Source organism: Centroberyx affinis, unplaced genomic scaffold (genome assembly GCF_046629955.1).
Source record: "Centroberyx affinis isolate AG114_WGS23_722 - 3 ecotype Tasmania unplaced genomic scaffold, CSIRO-AGI_Caff_v1 ptg002085l_1, whole genome shotgun sequence".
NCBI classification, from domain to species: domain Eukaryota; kingdom Metazoa; phylum Chordata; class Actinopteri; order Beryciformes; family Berycidae; genus Centroberyx; species Centroberyx affinis.
In genome coordinates, this window is record NW_027280412.1 from 1 (window position 1) to 15,611 (window position 15,611).

The 15,611-nt window shown below is 45.0% G+C and overlaps 2 protein-coding genes across 3 annotated transcripts; both read right to left on the reverse strand.

The window, feature by feature from the left end:
* Positions 1-283: 283 nt before the first annotated feature.
* On the reverse strand, positions 284-2,335 carry LOC139654422 (gamma-aminobutyric acid receptor-associated protein-like 1; the record flags this gene model as incomplete). Its single annotated transcript, XM_071531476.1, has 4 exons — positions 2,145-2,335; positions 1,217-1,306; positions 855-933; positions 284-402 (listed from the first exon to the last, which is right to left on the reverse strand). Coding segments are annotated over exons 2-4 (288 nt in total), but the record flags the coding sequence as incomplete, so codon positions are not given.
* Positions 2,336-2,850: 515 nt separating this feature from the next.
* Positions 2,851-15,303, reverse strand: arhgef5 (Rho guanine nucleotide exchange factor (GEF) 5). 2 transcript variants are annotated; one of them, XM_071531481.1, is made up of 15 exons: positions 14,739-15,303; positions 10,690-14,088; positions 9,063-9,108; positions 8,655-8,704; positions 7,402-7,820; positions 6,666-6,826; positions 6,329-6,481; positions 6,036-6,165; positions 5,832-5,906; positions 5,609-5,698; positions 4,815-4,957; positions 4,420-4,563; positions 4,217-4,287; positions 3,836-3,940; positions 2,851-3,678 (listed from the first exon to the last, which is right to left on the reverse strand). In XM_071531481.1, the coding sequence occupies exons 2-15, from the start codon at positions 14,066-14,068 to the stop codon at positions 3,536-3,538; spliced, it is 5,109 nt and encodes a 1,702-aa protein (XP_071387582.1). In that variant the 5' UTR covers positions 14,069-14,088; positions 14,739-15,303; the 3' UTR covers positions 2,851-3,535. The 2 variants fall into 2 exon arrangements, with proteins under 2 accessions (XP_071387582.1, XP_071387581.1); XM_071531480.1 differs by having other exon boundaries at positions 9,994-14,088.
* Between the last annotated feature and the right edge of the window lie 308 nt (positions 15,304-15,611).

The window sequence follows — 15,611 nt, forward strand, 5'->3', positions numbered from 1 at the left end:
GAGGGGGAGGGGTGGAGAATGTTTGTGTGTGTCAGCTGAAACTCTATATGTTCAGAGTAAGACACATGCTAACTCACAAATAGTACCGGAAGCAGATACAGATTGGCAAACATTTGTTTGTTTGTGTACCTGGGGTGTGTGTGTGTGTGTGTGTGTGTGTGTCTGTGTCTGTGTCTGTGTCTGTGTGTGTGTGTGGGGGGGGGGGGGGGGGGGGGGGGGGGAAGACATGTGGATATGATGGCAAGATGCACATGTGAATGAGTGTGTGGAAAGGTACAGCTACCTCATAAACAGCAGAAAGCGGGGAGCTGGATGGGGGAAGGGAGTTGTTGACAAAGAAGAAGAGCGCCTCCTCTGGTCTCATCGACACACGCTGTCGGATCAGGAAGCACAACTGGCCCACTGATGCAGGACAGACAGAGACAGAGACAGAGACAGAAGCAGAGACAGAAGCAGAGACAGAGGCAGAGACAGAAGCAGAGACAGAAACAGAACAAATTTGTTTCATATAAAGAGGAAGGAAACTGTTGGAGATGACATGGTCACAGGCTGGTCTGTAGTCTTGTGACATCAGACAAAGAGAAAGTAAAAGATATAGGCCTGCTACTGATGGGACTACTACTATTATCAGGGATGGGATTGGGAAGACAAAAAAAAACGGAAAACAATAATCTTTTATCTAGAATCTAGACTTTTATGTCCAAAAAACTGAAATTCTGAATAAAAGCTATGCAATATTGGTGAGAAACAGAGGGAATCACTGAAGTCAAGAAGAGGAACCCCATAAATGTGTGTGTGTGTGTGTGTGTGTGTGTGTGTGTGTGTGTGTGTGTGTGTGTGTGTGTGTGTTTCACCTGTTAGATCTGAGGGCACTAGGTATTTCTTCTTGTCCAGGTCAGGAGCTCGTGACCTTGCAGCCCTCTCCACAATGATCTGGTTAAGAAAGCAGAGGAGAAATCAGTCATCGATTAGACAGAATGCCTTTGCATGCTAAAATCCCCAACTGGCCCAAATAACCCATCTCACATAACATAATGTAAGAAATCATAGATCTAGACCTTTCTTTAAAAAACTGACTATCACCCTTGCACATATTGGTTAAGACACAATGGCAGCCTACATAACATACCTCCTGTCTGTCAAATCCAGTCAAATCACTGGCAATGTTGTGATTGTGGCAGAAAGAAAGAGATAAAGTAGCATTTGTCATACTGACCGGTATCTTGTCAGGATGCTTGGCCCGAACTCTCTCTCCCTCTGCTCTCCTCACCTCTAGTGGTACTGAGCGCTGGTACTGACTGCCCATCTAAAAACAAAACAACACAAAAGGACATTAAGTCTCTGACAATATCGTTGTTTATCAAGTAGACAAAGCAAAGAGAAGGCATTCAGTCAACAAGTTGTACTGACAGCCTAAGGGCACAAGATGTGACCATTAGGAATGTGATGCAGGCGAATGTTATCTATAGGGTCTTTGTGCTTTTATCAGGTGTTGTGTGCAGGCCATATGCAGTATAGTTGTCAAAAATGGGAGTCTAGATAAGGTAAATTATGTAAATTAGGTGTACCCAAACCTTTTATATCAAGGACCCCCAAATAAAGGAATCACATTTTAGAACATTTTTGCTGTTTAGAAAGAATTATGTCTGTACTATAGGCGGGTGACAACGACAACAACAACAACAACAACAGAGGGGAGAGTGAAACCTATGATGAAAACAGTCTTCTCCAGAATGTCTATCATTGTGCTCACTTCTACTAAGATAAACAATATCGAAAATCATCTATTTGTCATTTTTCACAGGACAATACGGTGACGATTACTACAATTTTCTTGGTTAATGATGATCATGGGTAGTGATGAGCTCATCTGAGCTAACTCGAGGTGAGGCCACGTCACTTTCCACAACAATGCTGAGCCTGGCTGGCTTTACACTAGAGGCTGTTATTCTGTATACATCCAGAACTAACTGACCAACTACATGAATCGATGTTATTATCTGTTTATTTATCAGCGTCTGAACTATAGCACACTGTCAGTGGCTTAACCTTAACCGAAGTCAGCTGGACAGGGCTGCTAGCTAACGACTGGACCGCTAACGTTAACTCGCTAGCTGCAGCTGGCGAATCAAGAAGACACGTACCTTGGAAGAAAATTAAAACAAAAACAGTTTTACTGATGTCAGTACAAATTCAGCTATATCCAATGGCCCTTCGTGTGGTCAGTTTTCTCACAGAATGCCTATGATGGACGATTTAGCTCAAAAGATACTCATAACGTCTAGGAATGAGACGTATTTTTAAGATGTCGACTCGTCTACTTCTTCTGCTGAAAAACAACAACAAATACTGCAACGCCCGCCCACCATATTCCTGACCAATGAGAGACAGGCGTGCAGATAGGCAGTGTAATGTGTCCAATTGGAGGGAACCGGAGGCGGGCTCCCAGTCATTTGACAACGCATTCATTGGATTGGTATCGCTGTCATTCTAAATGTTACAATGCCCATTTTATGTCAGTTTTGCCTGAATGATGGCGCAACGTACCAATAAGTAGAGCTGGGAAACTGGACCAGGCCAGCGAAGGGTCACGCCTTGGCCAGGCTACGTGCGTGCATGCCTTTCTGCATTATCTACTGTACAATTTGTACAGTAATCATAATGTAGCTGTTTTATTATGAAATTCACAGCATGGCTTGCAATGAATGAGCAATATAACTGCTGATATGTAAACTATATCTTAAAACGACCAAGAACCCCATTCATGACTAAGAAAGAGCCTGGCATTGTATAGAATACGCTGGAAACAAACCAATCACAGCTCACTGTAATAAGGCATGCATATGCTCATTTTCAAACATGTTTTTATTTTACAAATTTTAATTTCATGAAATATTCTCATTGTGTGCATTATAACCTACAATGTTCTGCACATCTTGAAATTGCACTGAAGTCTTTACGAAGTTGTATATTTTGCATGTTTTCTGTCTGTCCTCCTACAGACAGGGGCCTACTCTTCAACAGACATGCACCATAAACCATTAAATTCTATTCGATATACACAAATAATACATTTTCCAAAAGTGGCATTTCTTGCAAAAAGCAAGTTCCCTTTAAAAACATTTCTCAACACACCAGTCCATTGATATATTATAGCACACATGATGTGTTCTTTGTAACATAGATACAGTTAGTGTAGAGAGTATGTCTTGGTGCCACCCATTTCTCACAGTCACAGGACCCTTATCAGGTTCTTTTTAGGCAGGTCTCTATACAACAGTTCATGCATTGCTTTCTACCAGGTGAATAGCCCACCAAGTGAAACAACCAAGACCAAATACTACTTTGGCATGCATTATTACAGCATATCAGTTGTTGCCCGCATTTGTGAACAGTTCGGAGATGGAAATCCACACTTGGAGCATCTCATCACCCGCTGTCCAGTCTCCAGTAGCTTGAAGCAGACAACTGTGGCTCTCATCCTTTGCTGTGTACCTGGGACTTCCCTCTGTTTAGTCCCTGACTGTGCTCCTGCTCACACAGCAGCTGTGGCTGTTGTAAGTTTGAGGGCGTCTGACAGGTTGCGCTGTTGGACTCTAGGGTTGGTTATAGTCTCCAAATGGGACTCAGGCATCCAGCCACGATGCCGATCAGACAGTCTGGTCCCCTCCACCCAGCCTGGGAACGGGAGAGAGTCCAACACAAAAGAAACTGAATACATCATACTCCACCAATACAGGGTCCAAAGCAGTTCCACAATAAAACAGTGTGCAGGTGACTGGTACTTTGCCCAAGAGAATCATGGGAAAGGTAGTTTGAGGTTAGTTTGTCTTACCATCACTGCTTTGTTGGTGCACCAGTATGATGTCAGCTTTTTCCAAGGACAGCTCATCTGGTTGCTGGGCAACAAAGGCCCGGATACACTGCATCTGTTTGAAATCTGGGTGGACAAGAGAGGGGAGAGGTCAAACCTACAGTCATAAAGACAAACAGGTCACTATAATGCATTATGTGATGCGCAGAGAGACTCTTTAAAATGACAACTTCATACATTCACAATAAATAGCTCTGAAATGCTTTTGCCTATTTCAGAATTAAAACTTAAGTCTATTCTATTATTAACAGTAATTATCATCTCTGCAACATATTAAAGACCGTAGCTAACAAGACAGCAACTTAATCCTTTGTAACATCTAAACCAGGATGTATATGTCACCTTGTGCAGCAGAAAAATCTATTTCAGGATGTGGCCGGGACACAGCTGATATCCAGCGCAGCTTATCACTCCTGAAGGAGGAAGCAAAGATGAGTGTACCGTCTGGAAGTTTACAGATTTTTAGTGATGTGACACACAGTTGAACCCAGTAATTATCCATCATTACAACACAAACACTCTCCACCGCTGTCCCAGTCTCTTACTGTGTGTCAGTCCTCAGCAGCAGGGCTTTGTTGGAGAGGTGGAGGCGGAACAGGTTCTTCTGTAGGGAGTGAAGTTTGACGCGGCAGTTCTCTGCACGCAGGTCTGATACAGGAGCGTGGTCTATCACTGTGAACCTTCCCCCTCTGAAAACACAAGAGACAAATGAGGTATGAGGGAAGGACAGAGTGTGATAAGATAGAAGGGAGGACAAAAGAAGTAGGAAACATGAGGAGAGATAATGGAAAAGCAGGGAAATGATATGGAGAGCACAAATGATAATTTAAAAAGATGCCAATCCGTGAATGTAGTGAAAATGTGTTTGCTATTGTTTGTGGTCACTAGAATTACACACATTGAAAATAATAGCAGTATGTGCTCATATTTGGTGACTCACTCTTTGTGTAGTGACAGCAGCAAGTAGTCGTTGAACAGGTGCAAGTAAACATTCCTCTCCGTTTCCTTCAGAGAGAAATCCATCAGTTCAGTGACCAGCCCCTCCCGCACCAGCCTCCGAGACTGACTGATCAGAGGAAGAGTCTGTAACACACACAGAGGAGAGAGAGAGAGAGAGAGAGAGAGAGAGAGAGAGAGAGAGAGAGAGAGAGAGAGAGAGAGATCAAAGAGTTGAATGATGTTAGTCACTTTTGTTGTACTCCCATAATGTCCTAATACTGGAAATAAATGAGTTCTTTTAAGTGTTGTCATCATTTTGGCAGAATTTTTTCACCTATGGTGAAAATAAATGGGATTTTTGGAACCCATCCATTCCCGTTCATACATCGTTCTATTCTTAAAACGGGTGAAATAATGTAAGTAGAAATGACATATGACAAAATTATTACATATTTTAAAGTGTTACTGAATTGTGCGGATGTTGCACCACATAGCCACTAAATGCTGGAATGCTAAGTATGGCTACTGATTTTTGTTTTATTTTTAATTTCATTGCAGCTTTAAAACTCCAAAAGCTCCAAAATCAGAATCCACCTTAAAAAATAAAGAAATTCATAATAGAGGAACCCACGAAAGCAAAAACTGTCAGTATAAGTGTTGGATGTAGTTAAAGGCAATCATTTTACATTCCTATTCATTTTCGCATTAGACTGAAAGGAGGTGGAATCCAGAATCCGTTATTTGTGCTGAAAAATACCACACTTGAGGAAAATAGGAAATGTAGTCATTACTTACCCTGCACTCAAATTCCACCTTAGCACTGAGTGACACCAGAGACTCAATACTCTTCATCTGAGAGATGCTGTCATTGCTTTCTTGAATCAGCTAGGGGAGAGATGAGTGAAAGACAGGGAAATAAATTAGGGATATGTGACCAAGGAAGTACATCCAAGATATTTTATGGCAATATCAAAATATTGCAAAACTACACTAGTGTGTGGTGGAAAGGAGAACTTACCTTCTCCAGTAGTTTCAAAGCTTTGATGGCCTGCATCACCTCCTCAGTACCTGGAGCAGTTCTCTTCACAATGTTCTGGATGGAAAGAGAGAGTGTGTACAAATGAGACAAAAGGAACAGGGGCAAACATGCCATAAACTATTTCAGTGTTCATCCTTTAAAAAAGCCACACACACACACACACACACACACACACTCACTCACCTGGACTAGCAGCTTAATTCGTGTGATCCTCTGGAAGGGGAGGACAAGGAAGGAGCGAAGAGGAAGTCTCTGACAAACAGGACTCCTCTCTAATTTCTCCACTATTCGCTTGAACCCTGGATTCTCATTCCTGAGAGAAAGAAAGAAAGTGAGTGTATAGACAGATAAAGAGAAATAACCCAATGGTTGATCATATATTCCCAGGTTGAAATTAGATGAATTCATTTTTATGTCAATGATGTATATGGTTGATACTAATGGTACCAAATGGTATTAATGGCGGAATGGCTCACATGAGTCTCTGATAGGTGGCATCCTGATATGATTGGTTGGTGAGGTAGGGCACATAAACCATTTTGAAGCGTTGGCAGTGTCGAGCGATGATGTCACACACAGTAAATTGCATCATGTCAGAATCCACTCGCTCCTCCAACTTTGAGAGAAAACTATAGGAAAAAAAACCACAACGAACTGTTTAAAGTCTATTTCTCCCACAGACTTCTGAAATTCTACCAGCACAGCTCAAATATGGTAGATTGTCACATACATGAGCAGTCAAATATGCTCTAAAATTTGTCAGTATGATCAATACACAGTGTCAGTTTCTAAAGAATCAATAACAGCTCTAACCTGTGGCTGATGGCACGAACATCAGCCAGGCGGGAAAACAGCCAGTTCCTGTCCTGCGTGGTCAACAGCGCCCCCAGCTGTTTGGACTTGACAAAGTGTTCCACCACAATGTCTAAACTCCTGCAGTAGGAAGCCTCGGAGGTCACCACCTCAAACCTCACCTAGACAGGAAAAGGAGGCAGGGAAAATACAAGTGAAAGAGGATTACAACATTGAACAAGAGACAGCCACACAAAAATACAATTTGTCACTTCTGTAGAAGTACTGGGCCTCTTTGACTAGGATATGACGAGCTGGCAGGGACGTCTGCCAAAGGCCTTGGATTTCACAATGAATGGAAATTACTCTGAAGCATTTGTGCTAACCTATGCATGCCAACACCTACAATACTAGAGAAATACAACAACGTATATGCAATCATGCCCTCTGGGTATCTTCTTTCATCATCTTTCTTCTGCCAGTAAGCTGCAGATTCCTTGACAAGTGGATTCTCCTAAATTACATTTCGATGTCACTTAATGTCGAGGCAGTAACTTTCCAGTCAGTGGAGTGAGAACTTTCACATCAAGTGATTCTTACACTAATAAATATTCATATAAATGAGCCTGCTGTAATCAAAATCTCATATGCTGTATAAAAGGATTCACTGGCTGTTTTAAAATCGTATCAAATGCTGACTGCACGTTCAGACATGTTATGTGCTGCAGAAGCACTTGGCCATATGATGTTGTGTTACCTCCTGTAGGCGCCTCCGGTCCTCCGTCAGCTCCTCCAGCTCAGCACTGTTCCTGACTCCTGGCAGGTCCCGCCACAATGTGGCCGACTGGGTCAGAGAGATGGACAGACGGGGGGAGGAAGGCCTGCCTTCAGTCTTGGGGGGCTCGGGGAGAGGTAAACTCTTGGAACTGGTGGTACTGGTGATGGAGCCTGTGTGGGACAGGGAGTGCGGGTGGGGGACGGGAGGCAGGGGAGGGAGGGGTCTGCGGGCAGGAGGGGGTGAGGGAGCTGGAGAGGAGGAGGGAGAGGAGGAGGGGAGGGGGGCGATGAGGTGGCCGCTGTGCTCCTCACACGTAGAGAGGACATCAGAGCGAGACTGGCGCAGGATCTCAATGTTCTGGGCTGCCTCACTGTACTGCTGGTAGAGCTGGGCCGCATCTGAGGGAAAGGACAGGAGACACAGAGGGAGGGAGTAGCACCGACAGACAGAAAGAAGGAGAGTAGGAGAGAAGAGGGAGCAAGAGAGAAAGAAGATTGAAAAATAAAGGAAGCAGAAGAGACAGGAATGGGTTAGCCAGGAGGAGATGTTTGCATTTGACATTCCATTTACACATACTTGTTGGAATGCAAAGTCACAGCAGCAGCTGGTTTTTCCTCAAGTTAGGAGATATGAATGCCTGCAGAAACCTGTCTGTGGCCCTGGAGCATGCGCACACACGCACACACACACACACACACACACACACACACACAGACACAGACACACACTCACACGGCCTGCCCCATTTCACGCAATATCCATATGAGTCATTGGTCAAGAAAACTACTGCCATTTCAGGATGTTTAAAAAACAAGTTTGAAAAATGGTGTGAACCAACAGTAAAATGTGTACAAGCTTCCTTTCAGTTGTGTATTCCATTGAAAATCTGAGCAAACTAGTGCTGAGTAAGACATAAACAACTAGTGAGCCAGTATCCGCACGCAGATGAATCACACACACTGAAGGGAAATGCTCCATCACGTAGAGCCTTTCCCAACCACAGTCTGAGAAGATAAAATCTGCAGACACACGTCACTCTGTCGCCTACCTATTGCAATCATCAATCTGTAGTTTTATCCTGAAATGACATTGTAAGTGATGAAAAACAGGTTGGACTGCAAAAGGATAAGCCCAATTTCCCCCCCTTGGTCTGTCCCCAAAGACAGTACCCATTATATGACGCATATGAACTGGGTCATAGGTCAAAATAGAGGTGGTAAAGAGATACTCACTGAAAAACTTGGAGTTCCTTTTCCTTCTTCCAATTGTGTCCAAAACACTCCTGCAAGGCCAAGAAAGAGTCACAACATTTACAACTGTGGTGACTGTCTAAACAAGAGGAGACAGTTTAGTTACCTGTACAGAAAATATACACTGAATGTTACTGTACACACCAGGAAACTTGAATTGCTATTTTGAGAAGAACTACATATTTTTCAGTGAGCCTGCCTGGCATAATAGACCCAGTACCATCACCTTCAAAGTGCAAACCCCTGCTCATGTTCAATACCAGTCGTAATTCATAATCAACCTGGTCAATTTTGGTATTTTGTAACATCTGGTGTTGTATCGCAATGTATTTTATCATATCATCACTGATTGTTTTCATATCAGCACTGATTGTTGATTGTTTCACTCACCTCAGGTCCACTTCTCCCCAGCTTTCACTCTTAGCATCTTCATCATCTGGAAGAAGAAAGTATCCATTCACCAAGTTGTGATACAGCAGCATTTCCTGATTAGTGTGCTATAGCCTAATAAGTTTACTATTAAGTACCGCAAGGGTATGGATGAATTAACAAATGAATGAAAATAAAATAAACAAAAACAAACAAATAAATAGATAAATAGAAAAACTCAGATATAAATAATTAGTATAATTAATTTAGTAATCCAGCTACAAGAAGTAAGACAGCAAGGATTAGTTTCCAAAACTGTCTCGAGCTTCTCGTGTTATATCTCAAAACAAAGTCTAGCTGTGAGATGTGCTCTGCGGCGAGAAAAATATTCTGATTGCATACAGGATCCACCCTCTGCACTTCTTAAGGCTCAGTGTCTGGTTTTCCCTCCTTTCCCCACCTTCGCTTATCTCCGCCCACCACCTGTGGCCCACAACTGACTGTGACGCAGTTTCCATTTCAAAGAAACGTAATCTCTTCAAATCAGTGCAATGACGATGGGATGATTCAAAAAAGAAATTTAGACTGTAAAACAGAGGGTGAAACTGAAAGCTCACTTGTGTCAAAATAAAAAAAAAACATCACACATCAGATCACAGCAGATCAGGTGATTTACCCCCTCACAGCAGAGTATGTGTGGTTGTGTTTTGGTTCAATTCAAAATGTTGTTTCCTCTGTATGGCAGTCTAGGTTGAAATGTGTTAGACTGAGAAAGTTAGATGATTAGAAAATTTACCATACTTGCTGATTAATGAGCAAATAATTTGAAATGAGAATCAAAAGGAGTGAGGTGATGTTATTATGTGGTTATCTGAATACCTAGTCAATAAACATTAGTGAGACTTATTTGAGCAGATAACCTCTGATTCCATCCTCCATCTCCTTTCTTTACCTGGTGTAGAGAATATTCTGGTTCTGCGATCCCTTCCAACACCTTCCTCTTCCTCCTCCTCTACAAGCTCTTCTTTTCTTCGTTCAGTTGTTTTGCGGATTCCCCTTCTTCTCATGCGAGCCTCGGGACCCAAATCTCGGAAACTGCAGCTGCTCTTCACCACCCCTCCTATTCTCCTCTCTGCCTCCTCCTCTCCCTCTCTGCTCCCCTCCTTAGTTCCTTCTCTGCGGCTCATCTCTCCCACCTCCTCTCCAGTATCCCCCTCCTCGCGCTCCTCTCCTTGCCTCTCCTCTTCACTTTCACCCATTCTGTCTTCCTCCCCCTGACCCTTACCCTCTATGGAGGGGATGGGGAGGTCAGACTCAGTTTCATAATTGAGAATGGGGCAGCTGCTGGGTTTGTACAAGGTGTTGCTCACAGACAGATACATCTCCACTTCCTTCTCTCTGCTTGCTTCTTCTTCTACTCTTGTTATCTTAACCTCATCCTCCTCTTCCCTAATAATCACCTCCGTATCTTCTGCTGGCTTTTCTACCTCAAGGTGACCAGAAGGCCCGGCCTTTTTGTCCACGGGAGGACTACAAGCCTCCTCCCTCTCTGTGTCTAACAGTGTGTCAGTATGAGTGTATGTAGGTGTGTCACCATGCATAGCTGTTAACTGGTCAGCATGCATGTCTGCTTGGCTCTGCCCCATACCTCTCAACTCCTCCACCTCCAGTGGCTCCGCCTCTCCCTCATCCAAATCCAGCTCTGAATGCTGTTCATCCGTCCTCAACTTTTGTACTTTGGCATAAACAGGCATCTCTCCAGTCCCCTCTGTCATCTCCTCCTCTCGTTCCTCTTTCTTGATCCCTCTCTCGGACTGGTTGATCTCCCGGTGTCCCTGTTGCCCTGAATTAGGGTCGTCAATTGCGTTTTCCTCCGAGGCTCCCAGGATCTCTTGCACTACATTTTTGGCCCATTTAAGGTGGGGTGCCTGGGAATGTCGCTTGGCCTCCTCTGTCATGCTCCATGCCCCGCTCATACGGATCCGGATGGCCACCTCCTCCTCTGGACTCATTGTTGCGAGATTAATCCCATCCAAGGCGGTTTGGATTGGCAGAAAATTCCCCTGAGAACCAACCTCACCATAGGGATTACAGGGGCTTGGCGAAAGTCTCTCCCTTTCTCTTCCTGTCTGCCCTGTGTAGTCTTTGTTTCTCTCTCTCCACTCTGTGAGGAGTTTTTCAGTCAGTGAGTCTCTTCCTATTGGCCCTATCTCGGCATACGGGTGCTCCACCTTGCCCTTCACTCCTTCTCCAGTCTCTGTGTCTTCAAATTCGGAAGACGTTCTATATCTTATATGCACTCTGGATGTCTCATTGGCATCTGGTCTCTCCTCCTTCGGCACATTATACTTGTCGCTCTCTCTCTTGGTCTCAGTCTCTTGGTTGTTGTTGTTGTTGATGGGGTAGTCATCATTTCTACTCAGAACAGGATGCAGGTCATCCTGGGGTTGCTGTGTGATGTCATCACTGCCATACTGACTACTTCCAGAATTTGGGTTGTCCCTTTCCGCTCCTCCCATCTGATCCGGTTCTGACATCTTATTGGGCTTTGAGCGGGGCAGCGTTTGCCCAATCACACAGAAGACATACTTCGGGTGTTTTTCCTTCCCCTGTCCCTCACCGTCTTCTCCCTCTTTGTCAACCCTATCCTCCTTTCCTTCTCTCCAGTCCTCTTCCCTTTCCTCCTCTCCCTCATACCTCTTGAAGCCAGCAGGTGGGCTGTCATCGTAACTGACGCCACCTTCCCAGAATTCCCTACAGTCCTCGAATTCCTCTTCCTCTCTCTCGTCCTCCCCATCTCCGCTGGACACAGTGACAAAACCGTCCTCTCCTGACAGCATTTTGTCCCTCTCTGGCTCCCACCCAGTCTCACTTCCTCCTTCACTCTCAGAGCGGGCACAATAATCGCTCCCTCCCTCTTCCTCTCTGTCACTCTCCTCTGTGTTATCTGTCACGTTCTCTCTCTCTCTCCCCTCTATCCCTCCATCGCTGTCAGACAGATGTTCCTTTCCTCCCTTATCTCTCTCTCTCCAGGCCTCACTCACCTCCTCTCCGTCTACACTTATGCCCTCCGTCCTATCTGTCTCTCCCCTCTGCTCCATGTTCTCCACTCTCCTTCCATGTCTCCCAGTTTCACAGTGTCTTCCGCTGGACTTGCTTTGGTCTGAGTACCTCTCATCTTGTTCCTCTTTTACTCTCCGCCCCTCTCTCCCCCACTCTGTCTGTGACTCCATCGTCCTCTCTTCTCCTCCTCTTTTCCTCTCTTTTCGCCTTGTGTGTCTCTCTCTTTCTACGAATTCATCCTCTACAGACGAGTCTTTACTATTTTTGCCCCTATGTGGCTCTAACCACATCCTTCTCTGCTCTGGCGCACCGCCTGTCCTCTCCTCTCCTCTGTCTGGTGTCTCACTTCTTTTTTGCTGCCTCCGGCTTCTTTCAGCAGCTGTCCCGCCGCTCCTCTCTTCTTCTACATCTCTTTCACTTTCTGCCGTGCTGTCTCTCCCAGATTCCCTCTCTTCATAACTGTCTCTTCCCCTTCTATGTCTTCTCTCGCTGTCCATGTCGCTGCTCCACTCTCCGCTGCTCTGGGCTCCTGGCGGTGGCCTGGGGGCCATCTCGCTCAGTGATCGTCTACCTCTGCCTGCTGCATCGTCCCACCTAAGATCAGTCTCTCTTTCCTTTCTTTCCCTGCCTCTCCTCTCCTCGTCCTCCCTCTCTCTGTATCGGTCTCCCTCTCTCCTGTCACTTGGCCACCCTCTGTCATCTTGTCTACACCCCTTTACGTCTCTCACACCATCCTTCCATCTCTCCCCCTCCCTGTCAAACTCCCTCCCTTTTCTCCTGTCCTTCTCTCTGTACATCTCCCTAGCTTTCTCCGCTCCCCTCTCTCTGCCTTTGTCTCGCACTCCTGATCCATCTGCTTCTCTTTCTCTCTCCCTTTCTCTGTACCTCTGCTTGTCCTCCTCCCTGTATCTCTGCCTGTCTCGCTCGTTCTCCCTTGCCGTTTTTCCATTGTTGTCCCCCTCACTTCTACTGTGTCGATACATTAACTCCTCTCTCGCTCTGCCCTTCACTCTCTCCTTCCTCATCTCTGTCTCATCACTGTCTCCTTCACTCTTGGTGTCCCTCTTTCCATCTCTCCTCTCTGCCTTTTCCCTGTCCTTTCTATCTGAGTAGATCTCTCTGTCTCTTCTTCTGCGCGGAGAAGGCATCCTGGTCTCTCTCTCTCCCAAGTTAGGTCTTGGCTTCTCTCTCTGTCTAGCTGCATCCCACTCTCTTCTGTCCCATAGGTCAATGACCTCCAAGTCCCTCGCTCTCCTCCGCTCTCGGAAATCAGGATCAGACTCCCTCAGTCTTTCCCTTTGCCGCACTGTCCCATCTTCCATGGGTTTTCCTCCATTGTTTCGAAATCCATCTCTTTCCCTCTCTCTGTACCTCTCTCCTTCTCGCTGCCTCTCTCTCCTCCATGCTTTCTCTCTTTCTGTCTCAAAGTCATCAATCTCTATTCTTTTTTGCTTGTCTAATATCCTCTTTCCCCCCCTTTCCTCATCTTTCTCAGTAAATGCAGTCATTCTTCTGTCTCTCTCTTGGCTGCCTCTTCTCGTTCTGGGAAATGTGTCACCTTTCTTCCTAATCCTTTCTATTTCTCGCTCAGACCCCTTCTCTAAATTTGACAGTGGCCTTCCATTTCTGTTTCTCTCTTCTTCTTGCCTCCTTTCTCTGTCCCTCCGTTCTCTTTCTCCCTCTCTCGGTCTGGGTGCAGGAGCCCGGTCTCTCTCAGAGTATTTCTCCCGTGGGTCCATGTCTTTCCCTTTGTATCTTGTTTTGTCTCTCATTCTCTCCATTTCTCTTTCCCTCCTCCATTCTTCCTCTCGGTTCCTTTCTCTCTCTCGCTCCGACTGGGCAGCAGTTCCTGGTCTGGGACTGGGGTCCCGGGAGAACTGTCCACCTGGCTGATGTTTGCGGTCAGCAGTGTTTGGATTGGATAAAGTGTCAAACAGGGTGCAGCTGGGCCTTTTGGTCCCCATTGTACCATAATTTTCAGAACCTAAAAGACATACACATCATCAATTTAGAAACAATCTAACTGAGAATAATCAGAGATAAAGAGTCAGTCTATTTTCAGTAATAAATCACTGTTTGACAGATCAAAGGAAAATATAATCAGGAGGGCGCACAAACCAGAGGGGAGTACAACTACAAACTGTATCCCACAAAAGTTACTGCTCTCTCTGGAAAGTATGTCAGCTGAAACAATTTAGATGTGTATTCAAATAAGCAAACATTGTAAATCATCTGTTATATAGTTATGTTCAATAAATTGCTCCACGTATTGTGTTCTAGGGCGATCTTTAACCCACACTGTATTTTGAGTCACACATAGTTGTACAGTAACTCTTTTGCGGGCTGTTGGCTGAGTTCATAGAAACACAAGTCACAAAAGAGCAAACATTTATCCATTATAAGTGGAAAAAACAGGCCAGAAGAAAAGGTGACAGTCTTTAAGAATGTAGCACAGACCTGCAAAGCATAGCATACCAAAATAAGCCTTTCAGAAAGCAAGGGCCTGTGACACATCGTCAAGGCATGTTACACGTAAACCACAATAAAACCAGACTCAACTCGGTGTTCAAGCTGAAACACGAACTTATAAAAGTGTCAAACTGTAATCCATGAAAAGGTAGCAGAGCGACTCACCTGAATGTAGTATTCTAGGGAGATCTGATCTCCCCTCTGTCCAGCTCAGCTCAAAAGCATGGGATTGCACAACACACAAGAATTCATTCCCAGCATTCACAGTGCCTAGGTGCCTCTAAACAAATGCTCTACTTTTTTTTACTCAATGTGAACTCTCTCTCTCTTTCTCTCGATACTTTTAACTCTCTGTTCCTTTGAAAAACCTGATGTTTACGCCTGAGCACTCTTGCTTTTCTCTCTTTCTGCCTCTGTCTTTCTGATTCTCCCCCACCTCCCCTCCCTCCTCAAATTCCCAAACAAGTCTCAACAGATTGACACTTATCTTCCCCCTCCTCTCCTTCTCTCTGTCTTGTCTTCACAGTCACCGTAACTGAACAGAGGGATCTCTCACAAATCAAAGGAAAGGCTGTCGAGTTTGACCACAAATCAATCCTTTCCCTTCCCCTCTGCTGCCGACGTGATCGTCTGTGTTGACCCCCACGTAAAAGTAGACAACTCTCTCCTTCTCTCCTGCCCCATTCTTGTCTCACCAAACACAGGAAATGCACCTCCTGAGTGTCTCTCTTGGAGCTGCGATTGGTCGATATGGAGCAGCCGGGTGTGTCTGCACAACACACACAGCCAGGTAAGGGCTGTGATTATACAAGGAAAAGTGGGGGGAGGGGAGAGTGAGAGAAGGAGAGAAGTTTCAGAGCACACAAACACATGCACACACACGCACAGGGAAACATGCACTCATAGCTGCAGAGAGCTAACTGAGCCTTTACTGGGGCCTATAAAAACTTCCCTAACATTCCCTTGAGAAGTAATAAATATGGGAAAGAAAGGGAAATAAATGAAAAATGTTCCTTAAGATTAAAAAAAACCCCAAGA

Coding starts and splice junctions, on each gene's coding strand:
- arhgef5 (XM_071531480.1), bottom strand. CDS start 14,068: ATGGGGACCAAAAGGCCCAGCTGCACCCTGTTTGACACTTTATCCAAT. Junction 7,821..8,654: donor AAGGAACTCCAAGTTTTTCA/GTGAGTATCTCT, acceptor CCTTTCCCTCAG/ATGCGGCCCAGCTCTACCAG. Junction 3,679..3,835: donor GCACCAACAAAGCAGTGATG/GTAAGACAAACT, acceptor TCCCGTTCCCAG/GCTGGGTGGAGGGGACCAGA.